The sequence below is a fragment of the Camelina sativa genome, chromosome 5 (genome assembly GCF_030686135.1).
Source record: "Camelina sativa cultivar CO46 ecotype springtype chromosome 5, ASM3068613v1".
Classification (NCBI taxonomy): Eukaryota; Viridiplantae; Streptophyta; class Magnoliopsida; order Brassicales; family Brassicaceae; genus Camelina; species Camelina sativa.
The window spans coordinates 16,772,536-16,791,432 of NC_141884.1; the positions used below are offsets into that span (position 1 = coordinate 16,772,536).

At 35.5% G+C, this 18,897-nt stretch overlaps 1 protein-coding gene and 1 non-coding gene across 2 annotated transcripts; both read right to left on the reverse strand.

Annotated features, from left to right (window-relative positions):
• Nucleotides 1–15,953: 15,953 nt before the first annotated feature.
• Nucleotides 15,954–16,944, reverse strand: LOC147943841 (uncharacterized). The gene has a single exon (XM_087450513.1). It carries the CDS (start codon nucleotides 16,821–16,823, stop codon nucleotides 16,005–16,007), a length of 819 nt encoding a protein of 272 aa, XP_087306639.1. The 5' UTR covers nucleotides 16,824–16,944; the 3' UTR covers nucleotides 15,954–16,004.
• Nucleotides 16,945–18,434: 1,490 nt separating this feature from the next.
• Nucleotides 18,435–18,506, reverse strand: TRNAC-GCA (transfer RNA cysteine (anticodon GCA)). Its single transcript has one exon. It is a non-coding gene; the product is annotated as a tRNA-Cys (tRNA).
• Nucleotides 18,507–18,897: the final 391 nt, after the last annotated feature.

Here is an 18,897-nt window from a genome sequence, read left to right on the forward strand (position 1 = left end):
TAAGCCATAGTCATGTACTCACCTTTGCAAAACTGAGAGAAATAGACCACACACGACCAGAGACAGCACCACAACACGCTCCTAACATGTTAATAGCCTCATATCTCCAACCACAGGAACATATCTCTCAAGAACAGGCTCAGAGCTTCTTCAGGATCTCTCTGGAAGCTTTCTCTCTGTTGCAGAATGAAAAAAATGTTTAAATTGATAATAAATCTTTTATATCGACCTCTAGGGCTTCCAAACCCCAAACACAACAAAAACGAGCGTTTTGACTTAAGTTGATCCGTAGAGAAGTTATTGATATCGACTGACACCAACCCAAAACCAAAAATCTGGTTCGCGGGTGTTACAAATTCCATTAAACTTTTTATATACATCATCTTTGTGTCATAATTAAATATTTTGTCACCACATAATGAACGAAGTGGTAGAATGCTTAGATCTTAGCTGGTCGAAAATTGCTAAGATAACTAGAAATAACTGCACAGGTTATTTGGGTTGATAGACTTAGTTATCATATTTGCCTTCTGCTCCAAAAACCAAGTTTACTTTTATATTGTTACGTTCATCCTCTTAATATCAAAAGAATTATAAAAAGGTTGATAAGATAATAAAATAAGTATACTTGGATTTTGGGAAAAAGAGCAAATACGACGAACCAAATTAATCAACTTCTATAAATGGTGAAAGTTTTTCACTACCTTAACAGTCTTCCAGCGACTAAGACCTTAACGATCTATCCTTTGCTTCATCGAGGAAACAAGAAATTTAGTAATGAGAATGAAAATGCATATGAAGGAGTTCAACGGAGTTAACAAAACATATCGATGCTCTTTTCAAGTAAAATTTTAATATATGCAATAAAGAATAGTCATATTTTTAAAATAATTAATAAAATGAAAAATATCCAATGAAAATTATGAGAGCTTTATTATTGATGAAAAGATAAAATTTATAATATTATTGCAATTATACCCTCTATTCGATATATTTCAAGCGAAAGAGTTTGGAAGTATATATATGTAGGGAGAGAGAGAGAGATTTACAAGGTTCGAAAATTATCGAGGAGCACAATTCTCACAAACTCCTTTAGATGCATGTAGTATGCTTCCCTACACAAGCAAAATGTTTGTGTTAATAATTCATCAACAACAAAACCTTCAAACCGCATACAAATCTAAGGAAAAAGAAGAATAAGTAAAGAGGAGAATGTTGTTATCTAGCTAGAAATAAAAAAGATCCAATGGATAATTTAGGAGTCCCAATCCTATTAGAATTTAACGAGTAAATACACATATTTATAATATTTTTTTTTTCTTCATAAAAAATATTCAAAAGTTTACCAAGGCGTTTAAATCTTACCAACTTTGTTGGTAATATTATTAACCTAATATGCATTTTATTGACTATATGTGTTTCTGGTAAAAAATTTGACTAATTTTTCTTTTTAAATGAACTTATTAATTCTTTTATCTTGACTAATATTTGAAAGAATGAAATATATTGACTGAGAGATAAGGGGTATGAATTTTAACTGAACCAAACCAATTGGACCTAAACCGATTAAAATCAAAGTACAAACTGCTTGATTAAGTTTTTTTATGACACTCTCGTTTCAAGAAATATGCTGGTGCATGCAGAGAAGTTTAAAAGAATTAATTTGTCCATCTTTTTTTTTTGTCAAACCACTTGCATTCATTACTTAAAAGAGAATGTTCATACAAGCAAAGTTTATAAAACAAGAAACAAGGGCATTCCCCCAATGAAACAACACCAATAGAACAAAGCAGAGATAAAGATAGTCGGCAATAGGTACTTGGAAGGATCTTGGTACATGTGAGATCAAAATTTTCGACAAACTCTTCCATAACCAAGTCAATGGATGAGAGGTAGCGACTGTCATAAGACGTGTTGGTGTTAAAGAAGGGGTCAAGACTGAGCTTCTAACTGGTTTGAGAAGGTCTACACGAGTAGGAGCTTGACATAATTTTGGGCAAGGTTTGGAATGTGATATATCATGATTTTTGTGGTTTTTAACCATGATATAAGGAGTCTTTTAGAGTATTTTGATTAGTTTTGTAGGATGTTTTGAGTCTTTTCAGGTTTTATAGGATTTAGGCATGAAAGGAGCAAAATGGAGCAATTAGAGGGTTTTGGAGCAATTCAGCTAAGGAAGAGAACTTGAAGCCGATCAGAAGTGATGGTGTCGGTCGACACCCCTGTTTGCCAAATAAAGACCCAAGTTTTGAAAGTTTTACAAATCTGCCCCAAAGTTTTCCATATTTGCATCATTAGTCCCTGGACGTGTTTTAAGAATATAAATAGGTTTTCTATGTCATTGTTTAGACCTAAGCTTTATTTTCTGCCACATTTTGAGAGAGAGACCCTGAGAGATTTTTAGAGAGATTTTGGAGAGAAGAATCAATATTCCTTCAGAGAAGATTTATAACTCCTTTTCTTCTTCTTTTAATCTCTTAATGCAATTTATTCTGTTATTGATCTGTGTTCTTACAGTGATGTATGAGTAGTTTGCTTGGTAGGTTCATGATTTTTCACAGGGATTTTATGATTTGTTAGATCTGTTTATTTAGGATTCATTATTTTTCTAGATCTTCATCATAGGTTGTTCTTCATTATTAATCCTTGATTGGCCATCTAGAATTAATAACCTAGGAAAATAAATTGATATGAGAATATAATTGATTTTCCTGATAAAACCTTTTGATGAGCAAAATTACTTTCTGCAAAGAGATTTGATTTAGTAATTTTGTGAACAATCTAAACTTGTTTTTAAAGCTGATTTTTAACCTTGAATTTTACAAAGAGATTTGGATTTTCTTGTTTTAAATTTAGAAAATATTTGTAGTGAGAACTGATTTATTTTACAGAAGAGTTTAGAGTTCTAGATCTGATCTTTAATTGCTTGAATCCTAATTTATTGATTGATTAATATTTCATAATTCCTGAGAAATTCCCTAGGCCTAGCTTTTTGATCCTTGAATTTTCACAGCTTTTATTTAATATTTTGCATTGTTTTTCTTTATTTAAATTAACATGTGTAGCTTAATTATAAAACTCTATAATTTATTGTGTAGACTTGAGTCCTTGTGGAATTCGACCCCTAAGTACTGCAGTGATCTCTTAATTTGAGAGAGTAGCTCTACGGATTAATTTGAGCACATCAAATTTTGAATAAAAGAAGAAACAAGTGCTCTACGGTAATCTCGTGGCTTGGTTAACTGCAAAACAGTTTTTGTATCTTTGAAGGTCTTATTGATGATAAGAGGAGGTTTAGGTGCAGAAGAGGTGTACCTTTGCCTTACCTGAGGACTCTGGAGTGTGGAGTGGGGGGCTTTATGACCTGAGGCCTGTCATAAAGCTGTTCCCAAACAGAAAGCCCCCCACTCCACACTCCAGAGTCCTCAGGTAAGGCAAAGGTACACCTCTTCTGCACCTAAACCTCCTCTTATCATCAATAAGACCTTCAAAGATACAAAAACTGTTTTGCAGTTAACCAAGCTACGAGATTAACGTAGAGCGCTTGTTTCTTCTGTTGATGATTTTGCAGGACATAAGAGAAGCAAACCCATCCCTAAATTCCGCCCTGGTCTTGTTCCTCACATCCTTGGCAGGCCTCATGCACCTAGAGCTTATACACCACCTTGGATGAAGAAGACATTCTCTCGGAAGCATTCAACGCCATGTTCTGATCCACCTGATGCATGAGTTCCAGCACAGTCAAACTAATGACTGAAAACAAGTGCTTAGTGGGAGGCAACCCACTGGTAGGTTTTTCTTTTTCTTTTGATTTTAAATTATACTTATTTTAATTTTCTTTTGCCAATCTTAGGCTTGATAATACTGGGGACAATGTTGTTTAAGTCTGGGGAAGGTTATCTACTAACTACGTTTTTGTTTTTGAGTTTCAGTTGTGTCAGTCAAAACCATAAAGTTTGAGTCAAAATTTTCAAAATTTTTCTTTTTGTCTTTGGGAATTATGATCTTGACTAATGATTTCTCTTATTTAGCTAACACTCTAATGATTATTTGTTTATGCTTGATCTCAGAACTGAAGCTTAGAAAGACTATGAGCTTTATTTACAATCCTGAAAGCCCTTATTCAATGGATATCTGATTGATCTAACGTTGTCTCAACTTTTATCAGGATTTTAATTGGACTTAATTCTCTTGCCTAGGGAGTTGGAAATCAGTGGACTAGACTTCTTCTTCGGACCATACAAGACAGTGCAAATTTTTCGAAGTATGTCTCCCCTCTCTCTTCCCTTCAGTGCTTTAAAACAAAAAAGAGAAAGATCAGAAAAAAAGAGAATAAAAGATGAGATGATTTTGATCAGTTTAGAGGGGTAGGTAAATTACTTGTGACCTCATTATTCTACTCTTGATTCAGATGATCACACAAAGCTTGGAAGCGAGGGGTAGGTAAATTACCGATGACCCCAGTATTCGCTTACACCTTTGATTTAAAAATAAAAAAGAAAATCAGGGAGAAATCAACCCCTTGGAAGTGAGAAAAGGGAGATGAAAGGAGATGTATGAAGAATTTCTTGGCCTGAAAATAGTCCATATGCCATTGATCGATGTTCCCTTGGTAAGAATTCACCTTATTGTGCTTTAATATTGACTAATGAGATGACAATGGAGATTTCAGAGATTCCAAAGGATTGTGGGATTTGAGTAAGGAAAGTTGATGCTTATCATGGTTAAGTTTAAGAAGTAAGTTCTTGAGTCAGGTAAATGAAGAGTGCGAATAAGAATCATCATGTGGTTGAGTGAGTTTCCTGTTTTCAAACCTCTTTCACAAGTCTAAGCTTATGTTTTGCTAGAGAGCAAGCAAAGGCTAAGTCTGGGGGAGTTGATATATCATTGTTTTTGTGGTTTTTAACCATGATATAAGGAGTCTTTTAGAGTATTTGATTTGTTTTGTAGGATGTTTTGAGTCTTTTCAGGTTTTATAGAATTTTGGCATGAAAGGAACAAAATGGAGCAATTATAGGGATTTTGGAGTAATTCAGCTGAGGAAGAGAACTTGGAGCCGATCAGAAGTGATGGGGTCGATCGACACCACCCTTGGTGTCGGTGACACCCCTGTTTGCCAAATAAAGACCCAAGTTTTGGAAGTTTTACAAATCTGCCCCAAAGTTTTCCATATTTGCATCATTAGTCCCTGGACGTGTTTTAGGATTATAAATAGGTTTTCTAGGTCATTGTTTAGACCTAAGCTTTATTTTCTGCCACCATTTGAGAGAGAGCCCCTGAGAGATTTTTAGAGAGCTTTTGGAGAGAAGAATCAAGATTCCTTCATAGAAGATTTATAACTCCTTTTCTTCTTCTTTTAATCTCTTAATGCAATTTATTCAGTTATTGATTTGTGTTCTTATAATGATGTATGAGTAGTTTTCTTGTTAGGTTCAGGTTTTTTCACAGAGATTTTATGATTTGTTAGATCTGTTTATTTAGGATTTATTATTTTTCTAGATTTTCATCATAGGTTGTTCTTTATTATTAATCCTTGATTGGCCATCTAGAATTAATAACCTAGGAAAATAAATTGATATGAGAATATAATTGATTTTCCTGATAAAACCTTTTGATGAACAAAATTACTTTCTGCAAAGATATTTGATTTAGTAATTTTGTGAACAAACTAAACTTGTTTTTAAAGCTGATTTTTAACCTTGAAATTTACAAAGAGATTTGGATTTTCTGGTTTTAAATTTAGAAAATATTTGCAGTGAGAACTGATTTATTTTACAGAAGATTTTAGAGTTCTAGATCTGATCTTTAATTGCTTGAATCCTAATTTATTGATTGATTTAATATTTCATAATTTCCTGAGAAATTTCCTATGCCTTGCTTTTTGATCCTTGAATTTTCACAGCTTTTATTTAATATTTTGCATTGCTTTTCTTTATTTAAATTAACCTGTTTAGCTTAATTATAAAACTCTATAATTTATTGTGTAGACTTGAGTTCTTGTGGAATTCGACCCCTAAGTACTGCAGTGATCTCTTAAGTTGAGAGAGTAGCTCTAGGGATTAATTTGAGCATATCAAAATGCTTTGTCGCTTGAGGATGTCTAGTGGAGTTGCCATAGGGTGTAGAATGTTCTTGGAAAAATTAAAACCGAAAACAACGCTGAGACAACTTGAGTTATGGATCCAAGCACCATAGACACTCAAGCGATAGGGTTCAAATGGCAGGACCAAAAGGATTACTATTACTAGGGCTCTCAGAAGGAGCGAGTGACGCCAAAGCAACATTGATGAATTACTTCTCAAATGGAAACTATAGAGAGCGTAATCTAGATCACACCATTGGCTAAGTATTGACATCAACACAACTACACAAGCTGTAAAGTAGCGTACCTGGATTGAAATATCTTTAGGGTTGGAGCCACCATTGTATGGACATTTTCCAGGAGAAAGATATATTGAACTTGATTAAATACAGTGATCACAGGATATGGAGGCAGAGGAGTGAGGAAGATTTGGTAACCAGTGCTCTGTGGAGGCATGTTCATAATGTCGTTCTTCCTCACTCCGCAGAAGTAATTAGAGACCAGAAGCAAAGTTCTCAAGAGCCTAGAGCTTAGATGGAGAGTGATCGTCAATGGATTGCTTTGGACCAAGGATTGTAGATGGCATTCACGGACCTCGATCAGATCTAAGGAGATGAGATTTAGAAGGTGTCTACTCGATCTCATCTATGTCAGCAAAATACACTTATATTTTTGGTTATACTTTTTAGTGAACTCTACAATTATGATGGAGTGAGATTAGGATGTATGACATTTCGAAAAATAATTGTCGGAATCATGGGAATGAGGATAAAACAATAGGAAAAATCATGTGGTGATCTATAGGATTTGTAAACAATTCTTTTAAGCCTCCCGACGTAATGCACTAACCATCGGATAAAGATAGACTCACGGGCCTAAAAAGAATGTGAAGTCTATTAAAAAACATAGTGGTCTGGCATTACATTTGGTATCAAAACTAAATCTATATAAGTGTGGAGTCCAAAAAGTGTATATTATTACTGTCAAGGATAATGATCTTGATACGCAACAAAAATTTTGTGATCTTCATACAAAAGTTTTATATTTTCCGCTAGTTTTGTAGCGGAAAGTAATGTTATTTATGAGATTCACGCCCTTGATTGTGCAATGAATCATTGTTATTTCAATGAAGTAAGAAATGTACAGTGTAGAAAGACAAATATGCCCATTCATTATTTCATTCTTTTTCGACTAATTTTGTGTGTTAATAACATTATTTCAACTCTGGACCGACCAAGATGGGTTCAAGTTTCATTTTTATGTGCTTACGATCATCGAATAATTCTATGGCAGACATAAAGTGTAGTTGGTACTCAGTCAAAAGATGGAAAAGGGCTGAAAAGGAACAGCAATCTTCATACACTAGCGAGTAGCGAGGCCACAACAAACCTTGATTTTTCTAATATATATATATATATATATATATATATATGACATTTTCCTTATACACAAAAGTGGTGAGCTAGAATTTTGTTACCGGAGTGAAAATGTAGTTTACAAGTATACTCTAGAAATCACTGGTACTTATACTAAAAATGTTTTTAAAGATTCAATGGCACTAACTATTTTCTTTGGTCCAACCGATATATCATATATGAAATGGTTCTTATTGTTTAATTAACATTTACTAGTCCTCCTAATGGATCACCAAAAATTAAATTTAACGGTAACATTTTGATAGCACGAGAGAGCAGTGGGAATTGGCGGCAGAAATACAAAAAACAAAAATTACAGATTTTTTTGGTGTTATGTGTTGTCCATAATTCTATTAAAATCATGATTGAATAATAGTTTAATATGAAGATTCTAATAAAAGCAAATAATCTGGTTTGACTCACTGATGCAATGAACCATCATACTGATTAAAAGAAAAATAAAAACATCATACTGATTGCTTCACTGTAATTTCTTTTTTTTTACGATCAAACCCCATATATTAAGTTATCGGAAATGACTCTCTTCGAGAGAGATCCAATTAGGTACCGACGAGCTTACATGGGAAAAACAGAAACCTCGTGCTCTTGCACATTTCGCAAGTTTATCGGCACGGATATTATCCTCTCGGGAAATATATCTAATACTAAAATTAGCAAATCTATCTCTAAAATGAATAAAATCCTTCAATTCTGATGAAAAGGTCGGTCAATCCTCAATATTAAACTTCATCCTTAAGAGATCTGAACAATCCGTAGCAAAAATTGCTTCACTGTAAATTGAAGTGAAAAATATATAACGCTAAAACTTTGAACCGACTGGGCTCTATTTTCATTTTAATGTGCTTACGGACATTAAGAATCATGTGGTAGAAAACAAAAAGTGCAGTTGCATTTTTCCGCTTCGTTTGAGTGGGTTTTTGTACACCAAACGAGATTCCCACTGACTATATATTCAAAATCTATAAATCCATTCTTAGTTATCATATATCTAAATTTTTTATGTTATAATAAGTTTTATTGGGCCGATTGATTTCCCAAACCTTCACTTTTCAATTTCATCATCGTTTCTTAATTAGACTTTTCTGATCCAACTTGAGCGATGAGTCCTAGTCGCAACCATGTTTCATAGCTTCTTCATTCTTGTCTCTATACTAATATCCAAATTGTTTATTTTAGAGTGTATTCATCAATTAACTATATATGTAACAAAAGTGAAGACCAAAGCTTTACACAACACGAAGAGAGTCTGATATGCTCAAATTAAACCCTAGAGCTACTCTCTCAAATTAAGAGATCAATGCAGTACTTAGGGGTCGAATTCCACAAGGACTCAAGACTACACAATAAATTATAGAGTTTTTCAATTATGCTAAACAGATTAAATTGAATTAAAAATAGCAATGCAAAATATTAAATAAAGCTTGTTGTAAATTCAGAAGATCAAAAAGCTAGGCCTAGGGAATTTCTCAGGAAATTATGAAATATTAAATAAATCAATAAATTAGGATTCAAACAATTAAGAACAGATCTAGAACTCTAAACACTTTTGTAAATTAAATCAGTTCTCACTGCAAATAATATCTAAATTTAAAACCAGAAAATCCAAATCTCTTTGTAAAATTCTAGGTTAAAAATCAGCAATAAAATCAGGTTTAGATTGTTCACAAAATTATTAAATCAAATCTCTTTGCAGAAAATAATTTTGCTCATCAAAAGGTTTTATCAGGAAAACAATTATATTCTCATATCAATTTATTTTCCTAAGGTATTAATTCTAGATGGCCAATCAAGGATTAATATGAAGAACAACCTAAGATGAAGATCTAGAAAGATAATGAATCCTAAATAAACAGATCTAATAATTCATAAAATCCCTGTGAAAAACCCTAAACCTAACAAGCAAACTACTCAGACATATTCAATGAAGAACAAGACATGATTCTGAATAATAAGCAATAGAGATTAAAAGAGTAAGAAGGAGTTTAGAAATTCTTCTCTACAAAGCAGATCTCTCTCCAATAGCTCTCAAAAATCTCTCAGGGTTGCAGGAAAAATAGAACTTGATAGAATAAAACTTAAGGGTTTTAAAAACCTAAAAACACTATTTATATGTCCTAAAACACGTCAGGGACTTATGTTGCAATTATGGAAAACTTTGGGGCAGATTTGTAAATTTTCCAAAACTTGGGTCTTGAGTCGGCAGAGATGAGTGTCGATCGATGCCTCCTATCTTGGTGTCGGTCGATGCTCCTGCTTTCATCCGAGACCAAATTGATTCTTCAAGATTTATGCTCCAAAACATCCAAATTGCTCCATTTTGCTCCTTCCATGCTAAAAACCTGTAAAGACTCAAAAACAATCTAGAAACAAATGAAAAGACACTAAAAGACTCTTTATATCATGGTTAAAAACCACAAAAACCATGATATATCAACTCCCCCAGACTTAGCCTTTGCTTGCCCTCAAGCAAAACATAAGCTTAGACATGTGAAAGAGGTTTGAAAACAGGGAACTCACTCAACTGCATGATGATTCTTATTCACACTCTTCATTTACCTGACTCAAGAACTTACTTCTTATACTTAACCATGATAAGCATCAACATTCGTTACTCAAATCCCACAATCCTTTGGAATCTCTGAAATCTCCATTGTCATCTCATTAGTCAATATTAAAGGCAAAAATAAGGTGAATTCTTACCTTGGGTGTATTGATTAGTGGCATTTGGACTCTTTTCAGGCCAAGACATTCTTCTTACATCTCCTTTCCTCTCCCTTTTCTCACTTCCATAATTTTTTTTTTTTTTTTTTCTAAATCAAAGGTGTAAGCGAATACCGGGGTCATCGGTAATTTACCTACCCCTCACTTCCAAGCTTTGTGTGATCATTTGACTCAAGAGTAGAATAATGAGGTCACTGGTAATTTACCTACCTCTCTAAACTGATCAAAATCATCTCATCTTTTATTCCTTTTTTTAAAAAAAAAAACACTGAAGGGAAGAGAGAGGGGAGACATACTTTGAAAAATTGCACTGTCCTGTATGGCCTGAAGAAGAAGTCTAGTCCACTGATTTCCAACCCCAAAGTAAGAGATTAAGTCCGGTTAAAATCCTGATAAAAGTTGAGACAACGTTAGATCAATCAGATATCCATTGAATAAGGGCTTTCAGGATTGTTGATAAGGCTCATAGTCTTTCTAAGCTTCAGTTCTGAGATCAAGCATAAACAAATAATCATTAGAGTGTTAGCCAAATAAGAGAAATCATTAGTCAAGATCATAATTCCCAAAGATAAAAAGAAAAATTTTGAAAAATTTGACTCAAACTTTATGGTTTTGACTGACACAACTAAAACTCAAAAACAGAAAACATAGTTAGTAACTAACCACCCCCAGACTTAAACAACACTGTCTCCAGTGTTATCAAGTAAGAGGAAAGCAAAAATAAAAATAAAATAAATAAAAATCAAAATCAAAAGAAAAAGAAAAACCTACCAGTGGGTTGCCTCCCACTAAGCGCTTGTTTTCAATCATTAGCTTGACTGTGTTGGAGCTCAGGCATCCGTAGGAGCAAAACATGGCATTGAAATCCGCTTCATCCAAGGTGGTGTATAAGCTTTAGGTGCATGAAGTCTGCCAAGGATTTGAGGAACGGGACCAGGGCGGGATTTAGGTATGGTTTTGCTTCTCTTATGTCCTGCAAAATCATCAACAGAAGAAACAAGCACTCTACGATAATCTCGTGGCTTGGTTAACTGCAAAACAGTTTTTGTCTCTTTGAAATTCTTATTGATGATAGGAGGAATTTTAGGAGAAAAAGATGCATACCTTGGCCTTACCTGAGGGCTCTGGAGTGTGGATTGATGACTCTTCTGTTTGGGAATAGGTTTCTGACTTGGAGCATCAGTTTTGGAAAAGCTTTGTCGCGGACGTGGAGGGGTGTCGATCGATACCCTCTTGGTGGCATCGATCGACACTGAGCCTGATGCTCGTGTTGCAGAAACTTTTTCAAGAGAAAAAGTCTGTCCATCAATAGTAGGAGCCCTCCTCAGCTTATCCATCTCGAAATTCAAACTCAAACCATCCACATTTAGTGCTATGTGTCCCTTCTTCACATCAATGATGGCACCAGCTGTAGCCAAGAAAGATCTTCCTAAGATGAGAGGATCTTTAGGCTCTTGATCATACTTCAGCACCACAAAGTCAGTGGGAATCATGAAGTTGCCAACCTTAACTGGAATATCCTCTAAAACACCTTCAGGAGTTCTTCTGGAGCGATCAGCTAGGATTAGAGAAATCTGAGTTGGCTTGAATTCTGTCATCCCAAGTCTCACAGCAACAGAATGTGGCATCAAGTTGATGCTAGAACCAAGGTCACAAAGTGAGTGTGCAAACCTTCCTGTAGAGATAGAGCAATCAAGAACAAAGCTTCCAGGATCTGGTAACTTCTCTGCAGTCTTACATTGAATGATTGCACTCACTTCCTTAGAGACAACCACCTCCTGCTTTCTCTCCTTCTTCCTCTGAACAGACTGGTTCAACAGAATTTCACTGACATCTTTAGTAAGCAGTGCTCCTTCTTCAGGACTCAAACCATTTGATACCATTCTCTTAACATAGCACTTGAGTGGTGGTGAAAGCTTTACTGCATCAATCAATGGCATCTCAATCATCACCTTGTCCATCATTGCCTTGCATCTAGCTTCCTCCATCTCTTGCTTAGACTTTCTTGGCTTGGGAAAAGGAACCTTTGGCTTGTAGATCCTCTCAACTGTTGGAACCTGAGATTTTGCAGCTTCTGGTTCTGTCTGAGAAGAGTGTCGATCGACACCCAGGTGGTGTCGATCGATGCCATCATCTGGATCCGACAGATTGGCCGATTTTTCTCCTTGTTCTGCAGAAAAAATTTCACCATCATCTTCATCTCTCACTGATATGGCATTGCAAGCATGTCTGGGGTTTGACTCAGTTCTTGCTGGAAGATAATTCTCTTGCCTTTTTACAGACCCAGCAGTCTGTGCAACTTGAACTTCCAGCTTCTTAACATGAACATTTAATGCTTCTATCTTCCCATTCAGCTCAGTGTAGACATTGTCAATCTTTCCATTGAATGTCACTGTCAGATTCTCTTGTCCTTGTAGAAGCTGCTCAAGCATGGCCTCCATTCTACTCTCAGAAGAAGTCTTAGGAGGTGGAGACTGATAAGATGAGTTCCCATATGTCCTTGTATAGCCATTGTTCTGTTGTTGCTGCTGATACTCTGGCTTGGAAGTGTAGCCTGAAGAGTTCCCACTGTAAGTCCTATTGCCTTGCTGATTTCCAAACCGCTGTCCCTGATTCCCATACACATAGTTCACATCTTCCTCTTGGTGTCCTTGATCAGGTTCTGGCTCATATGTCTCAACCTCAGCAGCAAAATGAACAGATTTCTTACCCATAAGGAGATTATGCACTGAATCCAGCTTAGCATTAACAGAAGCTAACTGGTTTGAATCAAATCCTCCATGCAATCTCTTTCTTTCAGTATCTGCTCCCTTAGTGCTATTGCTAGAAGCCAAATTCTCAATCAAAACTTCAGCATCTTCTGGCATTCTTGTCTTAAAATTCCCATGACTTGCAGCATCCAAAGCTAACTGATACTTCCAGTCACACCCTCTGAAGAAGATACTCAACAGTTGTACCCTTGAAAAACCATGGTGTGGACAGTCCCTCTAATAAGCTTTGAATCTCACCCAAGCTGCCTTGAAAGCTTCCTCTGGTCTTTGCTTGAAAGTGGATAGCTTGACTCTCAACTCATCTGACATTGCATCATCATAGAAATGGCTGAGGAAAGCCACTTTGACTTGTTGCCAAGATGTCAAAGATCCAGCTGGCAACTGCTTCAACCACTGAGATGCCTCTCCTGCAAGTGAGTATGGGAAGAGCTTGCAGAATATGAAGTCCTCAGTTACTTCATTAGCCTTGATACTGGTCACTACATCCTCAAAATGCTCAATATGGTCCAAGGGCTTCTCATTGGGCAAAACAGAGAAAGGTCTCTGCCCAACTAGTTGAAAGTACGCAGGTTTCAACTCAAAATCATTCCTCTGAAAAGGGGGAGGAACAATAGCAGACCGGTTCTCATACACAAGATCAGCCCGGTTGTAGTCAGCAATGGTCCTGATCAGATCCCGGTTGTTCTCCTGTCTTCGAACGGGGTTCTGTACATGGTTGGCAGCTCCACGCACGTCTGCAGGTGGGTGTCGATCGATGCCACCTGGTTGGTGTCGATCGACACCAAGATCCGGATCATCAACGACACCAGCTTGCTGGTTCACGACAGCCTGTTCGATGACAACAGGTTCAGGAATCACATTTCCTTGTGCATCAAGCTTTTGGCCCTGCTCATTGCGCAAGTGGCCCTCTTGATCCCTCAAAGCACCATCCTCATCTCGCATCAGAATGATCGTATTAACCATCTTCAGAGATTTAGCTGCTTTTCTGTTCTCACGCTCAAGTTTTCCCAACTCTTGGTTTGACAAATTCACAGTAGGACCAGACTTATTGCTCCTTGTGTGAGGTCTAGGAGGCATGCACCTGAAACACCAAAGAGAAGAAAAACAAAAAACGTGTAAGTAGAAAATAAAAAAAAGAAAAGTTTAGACAAAATCTAAAACTCAAATCTAATGGTAGATCAGAGAGTCCCCGGCAACGGCGCCAAAATTTGATATGCTCAAATTAAACCCTAGAGCTACTCTCTCAAATTAAGAGATCAATGCAGTACTTAGGGGTCGAATTCCACAAGGACTCAAGACTACACAATAAATTATAGAGTTTTTCAATTATGCTAAACAGATTAAATTGAATTAAAAATAGCAATGCAAAATATTAAATAAAGCTTGTTGTAAATTCAGAAGATCAAAAAGCTAGGCCTAGGGAATTTCTCAGGAAATTATGAAATATTAAATAAATCAATAAATTAGGATTCAAACAATTAAGAACAGATCTAGAACTCTAAACACTTTTGTAAATTAAATCAGTTCTCACTGTAAATAATATCTAAATTTAAAACCAGAAAATCCAAATCTCTTTGTAAAATTCTAGGTTAAAAATCAGCAATAAAATCAGGTTTAGATTGTTCACAAAATTATTAAATCAAATCTCTTTGCAGAAAATAATTTTGCTCATCAAAAGGTTTTATCAGGAAAACAATTATATTCTCATATCAATTTATTTTCCTAAGGTATTAATTCTAGATGGTCAATCAATGATTAATATGAAGAACAACCTAAGATGAAGATCTAGAAAGATAATAAATCCTAAATAAACAGATCTAATAATTCATAAAATCCCTGTGAAAAACCCTAAACCTAACAAGCAAACTACTCAGACATATTCAATGAAGAACAAGACATGATTCTGAATAATAAGCAATAGAGATTAAAAAGAGTAAGAAGGAGTTTAGAAATTCTTCTCTACAAAGCAGATCTCTCTCCAATAGCTCTCAAAAATCTCTCAGGGTTGCAGGAAAAATAGAACTTGATAGAATAAAACTTAAGGGTTTTAAAAACCTAAAAACACTATTTATATGTCCTAAAACACGTCATGGACTTATGTTGCAATTATGGAAAACTTTGGGACAGATTTGTAAATTTTCCAAAACTTGGGTCTTGAGTCGACAGAGATGAGTGTCGGTCGATGCCTCCTATCTTGGTGTCGGTCGATGCTCCTGCTTTCATCCGAGACCAAATTGATTCTTCAAGATTTATGCTCCAAAACATCCAAATTGCTCCATTTTGCTCCTTCCATGCTAAAAACCTGTAAAGACTCAAAAACAATCTAGAAACAAATGAAAAGACACTAAAAGACTCTTTATATCATGGTTAAAAACCACAAAAACCATGATATATCAGAGTCCTTCTATTTTACCGGGCTGGATCTCTATATACCTACAAGGCTACAATGAGTTGATTCAACTTGACCTTTAGTAATGTGTTGGGCTCTTTATTTTTACTAGTTGTAAAGCCAAAACTTAAATGGGTTACAAACCATTGTATTTTTTCATTCTCATGCACCTTTAGGAGAAAAAATTTCATTCTCATGCACCTTTTTTGTGTACCAAAAAAAAAAAAAACTGAAGTATATATATATTATGTTTTATAAATTAGACTTCAGTAATAAGTTTTAATATATTGTACTGAGACTGGAAATATAGTATTTTGTTAAGAAAGTTAAAATCTAGAAGTTGTTCTTATAATGTATAGGAAAAAATTTAAGTTCAAATCACAACTGAGATAGAACGATCTTTTATTTCTACCATTTTTTTTCCTGAAGATGTACATATTGTACTCAAAACTGGTCGAAATTACAGAGCTAGTGAAAATCAGAAAGTGGAATTAAAATGTACAATTAATCAATATATATATATATATATATATATGTTTAAAAGAAAAAGTCCCTTCCAGCCTCTAGAAAGTCTTTAAAGTTCAACAACCCAAGAACCACTAAAGTTAGCGACGACCACTTTGAGTCTTGCCACTTGCCGCCGACCTGACCAGAGCCTCCGCTGCCGCCGCAACCTTAACCGTTCTCCTGCCGGCCTGCGAAGCCACGTCATCACTTCTCCCACAAACCGTCGAGCCTGGACCCATCACAATCATTCCCTTCCACAAACTTCTTTTGCTCACTTTTTTCATGAAGCCACCATTATAGCTCTTGTCATTTTTCGTTCTAGTAGTAGTGTTATTATCATAACCATTTCTCTTCTGCAGCAAACCATGATCATCACAACCATAATCATCATTACGATTATGATTGTGATGATGATCATTGCCGTTGTGCCACAAAGCATCGCTTGAACTCCCGGAGAAACTAGAATCATCAATGTTAAGCCTCTTGGAGATGTTCTTGGCCTCGTAAGTGTCAAGAAGACGAGAGTATTGCGTTTCTTGGTCCCCACGAAATAAGTAATTAGTATACCAAAGCGGAGACTTAGTAGAAAACCTATTCTCAGCCAAAACCTTATTCTCAGAGAGGATCATATTCTTCGTGGCTTCGATCTTGTACCGTGAAGGTCGCGGTGTTCTTGTTGCTCTAGTTAGATCAAACTCTCTCATGATTGGTTTGCCTTCTTTCCGTAAGTACCAAGCCCACGCCGCCGCCTTCACCACCGCCAAATCATCTCCTTCTCCTTCTCCTCCTCCTCCTACTCCATCATAAACCGTCATCGCCGGCCGTTTCTTCTTCCTCCTCTTGTTTCCATTGCTGTTGCTAATGTTCATTTCGGACATAGATGGTGAAGAAATGTAGTAGTTGCTAAATGGGAGCATTGTGGAGGTAGAGAGTAAATGAAATTTGTGGGATAGACGTTAATAGTGGCGAAGGGAAAGGCTAAGGGACGTAATTGATGAATCTATTAAATTTTGTGTAAAGGAAATAGTAGAGATACAAATGAGAAAAAGTAGGTGCGTTGGTCTTTGCTTTTATGGTCCACCAATTGATACGGCAATCTAAATAATTCCATAGAGTAAATGTTAATTTATATTTGTGTTAGTTGGTTTTGTAATTGGATAGTGCATATCATATGTATCGCCAGCGGTCCTTTATACGTTATACTTATTTCGTGCATTAATATCCCAATAAATATGGGACTATACAAGCCGTTATTATATAGACTACGAAATTATATATATAGGTTTTTTCGAATGAATGGAAAAATTTGAAGTTTGGTTGTGACAGATTTTTAAAAAAAATACAATTACAATGCAAAGACAAGATTTAGTTTTTTTTTCCATTCATTTTGAAAAGACTATGTCATACTGTAGTTATGATACTAAGTGGAAGAAATAAAGATTTGGTCTCGGTAATGATTCGATTATTTCCTTTTAAGTCAACTTGGCTTTATTGTGGGGATGATTTGAATGGTATTGTGTGAATTCTTTCTGTCCAACAGTTTTTTTAAGCAATTAAAATTTCAATAACATATGTGTATACATGATGGTCCCGTACCGGAATAGGTTTTGTTAGTTTGTGGAACTAATGGGTTTTCTTCTCTCAACTTCGAACATTTTTGTAAGTGCTCAAGTTTTGAAAATCGTTTAGTTATTGTTAATGAAGTCTGATGTTTACTACTACATCAGTATCAATTTTAAGTGATATTTTACTTGGAAAATTTTGTTTCATTTGAAGTGGTATATATTTTCAAATTTTTATGCAAAAATAAGTGTACGTTTTTTTGGCCAACTTAATTTTAGAACATGTTTTCTAATTGGTTGAAATTTAGACCTTAAATCACAAAGTTAAAGTTATATATATATTTTAATTTATGTGTGGAAACCTTAAACATCAATTAAAATTATATAGAATGACTGAGTGAGTGACTGGTAAGCTCATAAGTGGTTTTAAGTGATTAGTCAAGACGGATTTGGATTCTGGAGGAAGGTTGAGACCCGCAAATTATCGGATGAGAAACTGAGTATGGAATTTTATTTTAGGAAAGTGGATTGACGTGCATAATAATTACTTAAATGAATGTTCGGTAAATGAATCTATTTTATTAAGGTTTTGTTTACTGCGGATGAAGATGTTTGTTCATTCATCCACATTCACATCACATCCCTAAGTTGGTGAGGAAAGTAGTTGCGCTTTCTATAACACCACACAGTGGTGGTGATGCCTTTAATTTCCCAGTCATCTCTGAGTTGTTTGAGATACAGAATAATTTAGGTAACCAAAAGCAAGAACATAAGAACAATTACAAGTTTTAACGTTCCCTGTTACGCTGATCCATGTGACAAGAAGTTAGAATTTCTCATCGAGGAAGTGAAAATAATAGAGGCCTTAGACGTATTAATTACGGCCCATGATGGATCATAATCACTTGAACCCACGTGACAAAAAGTTGGAGATATTATTTGTTTTTTTTGCAAAAGAAAAATAATAGGGCCCAACCGGGTTCGAACCGGTGACCTATTGATCTGCAGTCAATTGCTCTACCACTGAGCTATGGACCCAAGCTTATTCGTTGGAATGTTGCTTCAAAGACAAAGACCTTTACTGCTAAGGATTAGTACGATTTGAACCTAAACGACAAAGATCCAAGGCTTGACTAACGATATAAAACCTTGATCGTATTCCTATCATTAAAATCCACTTTATCATCAAGGTGGAAAAGATATAAAACTGCAGGAGTGGTAATCGTAGGTTTGTTCAGTCAGTCTAATGATAATAAGTATCCAACATTGTTGTTTGATTTGCAAGCCCAGAGTATCAAAAAGTCGATGATGAGTACGCAACAATCTTGCGGGTCATAGACCAAAACGGACCAGACTGGACCAGCATTGGTATTGCAAAACGAAAAATAAAAGATCATTAGCCAAATTGACCAGCCGAAGCCAGGCTGAT

Coding starts and splice junctions, on each gene's coding strand:
- LOC147943841 (XM_087450513.1), bottom strand. CDS start 16,823: ATGCTCCCATTTAGCAACTACTACATTTCTTCACCATCTATGTCCGAA.